The sequence below is a fragment of the Meles meles genome, chromosome 5, assembly GCF_922984935.1.
Source record: "Meles meles chromosome 5, mMelMel3.1 paternal haplotype, whole genome shotgun sequence".
NCBI classification, from domain to species: domain Eukaryota; kingdom Metazoa; phylum Chordata; class Mammalia; order Carnivora; family Mustelidae; genus Meles; species Meles meles.
The window spans coordinates 2,915,062-2,922,322 of NC_060070.1; the positions used below are offsets into that span (position 1 = coordinate 2,915,062).

At 59.3% G+C, this 7,261-nt stretch overlaps 1 protein-coding gene across 1 annotated transcript; it reads left to right on the plus strand.

Moving 5' to 3' along the window:
- The first annotated feature begins 3,476 nt into the window (after window positions 1-3,476).
- Window positions 3,477-6,446, plus strand: PRR18 (proline rich 18). Its single transcript, XM_046005771.1, has 2 exons — window positions 3,477-3,850; window positions 3,950-6,446. The coding sequence occupies exon 2, from the start codon at window positions 3,957-3,959 to the stop codon at window positions 4,704-4,706; it is 750 nt and encodes a 249-aa protein (XP_045861727.1). The 5' UTR covers window positions 3,477-3,850; window positions 3,950-3,956; the 3' UTR covers window positions 4,707-6,446.
- The last annotated feature ends 815 nt before the right edge of the window (window positions 6,447-7,261 follow it).

A 7,261-nucleotide genomic window follows, 5' to 3' on the forward strand; every position in this document is an offset into this window, starting at 1 on the left:
TAAGTTTTGCTGTCGGAGGAGAACAGCCCTCCCGGCCACTTTGTGGTCAGCCGTGCAGAGCTAGGGCTCTTTGTGCCACACGGGAGGCGGTGGAGCGACGCTGAGTGCCTGGGGGTCCGCGAGACCCTCTCAGCGTCGACTTTGGTAATAATCCCGGACACTGTGCTTAAACTCTTGCTACCACGGGCGCACAGTGCGGTTCTGGGGCTGTGGATGTAAGATTGCCAAGAACCCAGCACAGCCCACCCCTCATCTCTGTGATTTTCATTAAAAATATGTTAATGGAATGGGTGTGTTTTTTTAAAGATTTTATTTATTTATCAGAGCGCATGTGCAGAAATGGGGGGGAGGAGCAGAGGCAGAGGGAGAAGCAGACTCCCCGCTGAGCAGGGAGCCCGATGCGGGGCTCGATCCCAGGACCCTGGGATCATGACCTGAGCCGAAGGCAGACGTTTCACCAACTGAGCCACCCAGGTGCTCCTGGGTATATATTTTTTTAAGTTTATTTATTAATTTTTAGTAATCTCTACACCCAAGGTAGGGCTCACACTCACCATCCTGCAATCAAGGGTCTTGTGCTCTTCGGTCCGAGCTAGCCAGGCGCCTGACGTCGTGGGTGTGTTATTAATACAACGGTCTTACTGTCATTTTGCACTGTAGTAATACACATTGTTTTTTTTTTTGAAGCCTTATCTTAAATTTCTAGTAGGGTTAGCATCAGTAGATAGAGGCCATAAAAGTAGAAGCCTTTTGCGTCCTGAGTGTCAGGAGCGTTGAGTCCCACCGGCAGCAGCGAGGGGAGCCCCGGGGCCCCACCGCAGGGGCAGGTCTCGCCGCGGCCGCGCGCTGCTGGGGATGCTCCTGCGCGATCCCGTTCACATCGGCACAACGCGGGTGTGCTCCTGCCGCTGCCGCCGGCCCCGGACTCGCGAGGGCCGGGAGAAGCAGTCCAGGAGTGATGGCTATCTTGCTGCTGGGAACAAGACTCCTGAGTCAGTGGCATCCGAACCCTTTCCTGAGCGTTTGCTACCCCCGGAGCCTCTCCCAGGAACAGTATGGTGAGAAGAACAAATTTAGGCATTTCAGCTATCGACCAAGTTTTCTATTTCCTAGGAAAACACTAGTTTGTTTTTAAGATTTTATTTATTTGACAGAGAAAGTGAGCAAGAGGGAGCACAAGCAAGAATGCAGCAGAGGGAGAAGCAGACTCCCCGCTGAGCAGAGAGCCCGACACGGGGCTCAAACCCAGGACCCCGGGACCATGACCTTAGCCAAAGGCAGGTGCTCAACCAATTGAGCCCCTAGGCGTCCCCAGGGAACACTAGGATTTTAAAAACCAGAAGTAGCTCTGTGTGTTTCAAAACTCAAATTTAGTTTTAATTCTAGGTGTTTGACTCCTTATTGCCCCATCAAGGAAAATCACTTGAATCCGAATCTGGAAATGAAGTATTGCCTGTGAGAAGGAGGTGTGATTCAGAAAAGCAGAGCAGATCTGTTTTCCTTCTGAAGTTTTTCTGATAATGCATGAAGTATTACACACCTTAAGAAAACCAAGAAATTGATGTTAGAAAAAAAAAAGCAACGTTCCTTAACTCTGATACAACAGTAGGAGAAAAAAAAATTATCAGTAACTCCCACGCGGTGGACAAGTATTATGTTTATTTGAAATGTGACAATCAGGCGTCACAGCATCGTCCCGTGATGACGGCATCTGCGCAGAGCAGAACACACAGACCGGTCGGTCCCCAGTTGTCCACTGAAACCACTGCAACGTGTCAACAAGGAAAGTCAAATGTTGGAAAATTAAATGTAGGTAAAATATACGGGCAGTTCTGAATGCATATGTTTGATTTTGCAGAACTGACCTTTCACACCAACCAGCGTACTTGCAGGTAACTTGTTCACCTCCAGATGGCACGGACTCGGGGCGGCAGTCACGGACTGGTACGGTCTCTCTTTTTACGTCTAAGAGCAGTCTCTTTACTCTGGTGGAGGTACGGCTGGGAAACTGAGAAGCCGACCCCGGGTCCCGGTGCTCTGGTTTTACTCGTTGACGTATCGTTACAGCCCATTGTTGGGTTCTGGGCACATTAAGCAAAATCCGTGGAGATCGCAGTGAAGTTTGACCCTGTTTCTTGACTGGGGTTGCTTTTCCGCAGCATTCTCTCTTCGGGACTGCTGTTTGGCTGCCTGTCCTAGTGTGGTTCTCCTTACTGGACCAGTCCCCGGCTCTCAAGTCAACTGTAAGGGGTCGTGTGACAACAGCGGCCCGTGTCCGCGCGGGCGACATGTGCTGCTTTCCCAGGTTCTCGGCCAGGCTCTGCTGCTCTGTCTGGCCTCCTGCTTCCGCGGGACTGAAGGGTTCCAGTGGCAGAGGCAGCCGGCAGGGAGCAGCGAGACAGTCACGAGCTTGCTCGAGCAGTCGGAAGAGCCCAGTCCCCTCAGGGGCGCTGCCTCTTCCATCGAGAGGTATGGGAAGTCCTCCCCCAGCGATGGCGCGTACTGGCCCATCCGACCTGGGCAGGTGAGGGGATGGCAGGCGCTCTGCATTCGCTTTTCTCCTTGGAGGTGGGCACACTTCCAGCTAGCCCCCTGCTCTGGGGTCCGACGGGAGTGTGCTGGGGGGTGGCTGTTGGCACAGGGCCCTTTGGAGTTTACCCACACTTGGTCATGTTCCCGGGTTAGGCCTAAAAAGCATGTCCTATGGAAAAAAAAATGTCTTGGATACGTAATCAGTGGATAATTCGCCTTAAGAACTCAGGGGCTGCTTATATGAACCTGACTCTCCATGCATTGCTGGGTCGATCAGTTCATCGGAGTAGGGGAGGAAGGTCTTCGTGTCTCTGTGACTGGAATAGAAGTTGACAGTGAGGACGTCTTCATCTCGAACCTGTCACAGCAATAAATACAGCACTTTGCTCACAATGATCACTCATTAAAAGAACTCAATGTGGGGCACCTGGGTTGCTCCGTGGGTTAAGCCTCTGCCTTCGGCTCAGGTCATGATCTCAGGGTCCTGGGATCGAGCCCTGCATCGGGGTCTCTGCTCAGCAGGGAGCCTGCTTCCCCCTCTCTCTGCCTGCCTCTCTGCCTACTTGTGATCTCTGTCAAATAAATAAATAATTAAAAAAACCTCAGTGTGTAATATTTATTATTATTAATAATTATTAATATTATTAATAATATTGTATTATTGAAATACATTGAAATCGGGCTATCTTGCCTATGCATAAAACTAGGTCTTTAATTTCAGATGACGGTCTTTTGGCAATGGCATTAACGTGACACAAAGTAACCTACTACGGTGATCCCGTGAACCTCGCTTTCTCCCCGCGCGCGGTCCCCTCCGACACCAGGGCGCGGGCCAGCTTGGCCAGTCTCCCTGCGGCTGGGCTTCCCACCATCTTACAGGCGCTGGGCGGTGGTCAAGGACTTTCCTCCAACGGGCGCGGACTCCGCCTCGGGCTGAGGACACAGCCGGCCCTCCCAGGGCCTCTCCCCGCCTCCCGGAGATGAAAACCGGTGCCGGAGGGGGCGGCGGGCTGAGTCCCGCCCGCTCCCGCCCCGCGCTGTCCCGGCTCCGTGTCTGGTCGCACGCAACAGTCGGTCGTGACACCCCCCGGGCCCTCGGCTCCTCCTGCTGCTGCCGCGTCCCGCTCGGCCTGGGCCAGGCTGTGCCCGCGCTCGCCGGGGTCGGGCGGCTCGCGGCTGTCCCCGCCCGCGCATCGATCGCGCCGAGGAGTCCGGGGGGCCCCGGCCGGGAGGCAAGGACGGAGGGGTGCTGCGGCCGCCGGGCCCCGGGTGGGCGCGCCGGCACGTGAGCGACCCGGGATGCCGCGGCCGGACGCAGGTGGGTGCGGCGGGAGCACGCGGGGCGGGGCCCGGCCACCCGCGGGGGCGCCCCGGGTCCCCGCGCTCCGCTGACCGAGAGCCGCCCGTCCCCTTCCAGGGCGCCGATGACCCGCCGGCTCGGCCGCACCATGCCTTTCCCGCCCACGTCGCCGCGGGCGCCCGCCCCGACCCCGGGGGTCCCGGCCGCGCGAGCCTCGCCCCGGAGGCCCGGCGCCCCCCGCAGGCCCGCGGCGCCCCCCGGAGCCCCGCCCGCGCCCTCGCCGCCCGCCGCCGCCGCCGAGAGGAGGAGGCGCCCGGAGCGGCCCGAGGGGCTGCTGTCCGGCTCCTGGCCCTCGACCACCCTGAAGAGGCCGCCGGCCCGGCGCGCCCCCGGCCCGGCCCCTCCGCGCGCCCCGGCCCGGCCCGCGCGCCCCGGCCCCAGCCCCGCGGGAGCCGCAGGACCCGCCGCCGCCGTGCGCGTCTCGCTCAGCCTGACCCCCGAGGCCGTCCTGCTGCTCCAGCGGCGCCCCCTGGACAAGCAGCTGCTGGCGCGGCCCTGCCGACCGCTGCCCTCGCCCTCGGCCGCCGCCGGGCGCCCGCTCGGCCCCTGCCCCTGCGCCCGGCCCGCGGGCCCCGGCCGCCGCTCGCCGCCCCCGGGCAGCCCGCAGCCCCCCGGCGGGCGGCCCGCGCTGCCCGTGTCGCTGCTGAACGAGCGGCACAAGTACGACGACGTGGAGTACGAGGAGGAGGCCCCGGGGCCGGACGAGGGCCTGGTCCGCAAGTGCACGGAGTGGCTGCGCGGCGTGGAGAAGGCGGCCGCTGCGCGCCACCGCTCGGGGCCCCTGGACGCGCTGCCGCACCTGAGCACGCTGTGAGCGGGGCCGGGGCGCCCCGGAGCCACGGACACCGCCGGCGCCCGCCACCCGGCCTTCCCGGCCCCGCCGCCTCCCGGCCCGCGAGCGGGACCAGCGTCCCCGGCGCCCACGGCCGGCTTCGTGGACGCGCCGCTGCCCCGGCCCCGGTGGGGCCGCGCGGCCTGGTCTGCCCCGCGCAGCCCACCTCCTGGCTCCTGGAGCCCGAAGCGCCAGCGTGAGGCACCGGCTCGCCAGACCTCCCCAGCCCCCTCCGCCGTCCTCCAGCCCGGGCTCTCCCCACCCTCAGCCCGGACAGACCCCCTTTCCCTCTCCTGCACCCATGGCCGTCCCTGAGCTTGCCTTCTGCAGCTCCAGATGCCCTGGGGCTCAGCTGGTAGGGGATAAGCCACAGGGAAAATGCCTCTGCTCCCCCACCCCTTAGACTCCTGTATGTCCCAGAGACCCTCTGGCTGGGCCAGCGTCTGTCGCTTTCTGCTGGTGCCCGGCGCAGGGTGCCCCAGTCAGAGGAGCCGGTGTCCGCGGCAGGAGCGCGCACAGACGGTGGCTTTCTGCGGCAGAACCGGATTTAAGATTTTGCTGCATTTATGCTTTTGTTTCTCCAAAGTGGAAAACATGTCCGGGCTCGGGAAAGCTTGGAAACTCAAGCTAACTTTCCAGCTGGGAAGGGGAAGGGTAGGAAGCCCAGCCGTGACCCCACCGGGCGAGTGGGGCTGGGATGGGAAGGGCTCTGTCCACTCGGAGATCGCTCCAGGCCCCTGTCCTGCCCGCGGTGTAAGCCTGTGCACACTTGCCCACTCGTTCACACGCACACTCACACACCCACACCCGTAACGCTCACTCGTGAACTCACACGGCCTCGCTCACTCTCACCACCCCACACCGGCCTACTCACACGGCCTCACACTCAGGGCTCTCACACTCAGTGCTCACACGCACGCACACACACACACGTGTCTCCAGAGGCACAGCAGCAGGGACAGTGTGTAAAGGCCCGAGATGTGAGCAGGAGCCGGGCTCAGCTTCTGCTCTGACTCATCGTTTTTGAAGTGCTGCTCAGAGTGGCTCAGCGCTGCGGAAAGAACCGCCAAGCCCAGGGAGCCCGGACGGTCAAAGCGCCGGGTGCGGACCTAGAACAGAATGTTCCAGGTCCGAGAAGCAATTTACTGAGGGGAGGAAGTGGGAGCCGCTGGCTGGGGCGGGGGTACGTGTGTATGTTTCCAATACTTTAATCACTGTGTAAAAACCAGTAACGCGGACGTATAGCGGTGTAGAGTGATCTAAAAAGTTTCTGCTTATTATTTGAATAAAGGGTAAAACTTCACTTAGGAGCCGGCCATAGCCTTCCCCTCTAACTCCAGGCCGATTTCTCGACATTTCCTCCACGTGTCATCATCAGATAAGGCTGGTCACCGAAGAGAAACCTGTTACCCCCACTCCGACGTATTTTGTAAAAGTTAGTAAGTGGCTGGTGTTCATCTTGTTGGACTTTAATGTGCCAAGTCCTAATTACATCTTGTATTGAAGCCTTACATTTTTAGAAACCTAATTTTATATTTTTCTTCTGATGTTTGCTCTAGTCTCTCTGTCTCTCGGCACCAGTCTAGTCAAAGTGTAGCCTTTAGCTCCACGGGACGAGGTCGGCCCCACACAACGCCTCCCACTGACTAGCTGGTGTTGCCTGACTCCGCTTAAATGCCAAGAGCTCGGTTGTCCTTTATTTAAGATGAATGTGTTAGTACACCGGGGGGGGGGGGGGTGCGCAGGGGGCACTCTGGCCCGGGTGACGCGATGTGTCCCGTGGACACTGTGTCGGAGGCGGGGTGCTGGCTGAGGACAGTGCCCAGGGGCTCGGAGTGAGGTCAGGGCGCACAGGGTACCCGCTGGCTCTGGGGGTGCTCAGTGCAGAGACCAGTCGCCGAGACCGGAGCCTTCCGCTCCTTGCAGTAACACTGTAAGGACTGTCCCAAAGTTATCAACGTTTGCAAGCATTTTTCCGTGTCTGCCCGTGTGTGTGTGTGTGTGTGTGTGTGTGTGTGGCCTGATCCTGTTGCTATCACAGCACTCTGTGGCTCTGTGTGTCCCTGTTACTTCTTTGTCTCCCTGCCCTCTCCCCGCTCCTTCTCTGGGTCCCCGTCTCCACCTCTCAACTGGCTGCCATGGGACACTGAACTTTCTCCCCGTGGCATCTGTTGGACCATTTTTTGTGCCTCCTTCGTCACTGTCAGCACAGATGAGTGGGACGTTTATGGTTCTCCGTTTGACGACCCTCGGTAGAAACAAAGTTCTACACGCGACCCACGGTGGCTCTCCATGACATTACTGACATTTTGAGAAGTCGTCCGAGTCGCCGCGCTGCACTTTCTTGATGTGCAAATAAAAGAGAAATTCAATGTCTCGTGTTTTCTTTCTGGGGAAGATCTTTAAAACTGGTCAGGAAGAGATTCCTGCGGTGTTCGGAGTTGGAGTGAGGTGGTCTCCCCTGGTTGCTGCTCCCTGTCCCGGGGTCTGTAATAAAGCCGTGGGGGATGACGTGACTTGGTCGGTGAAGTGTCTGG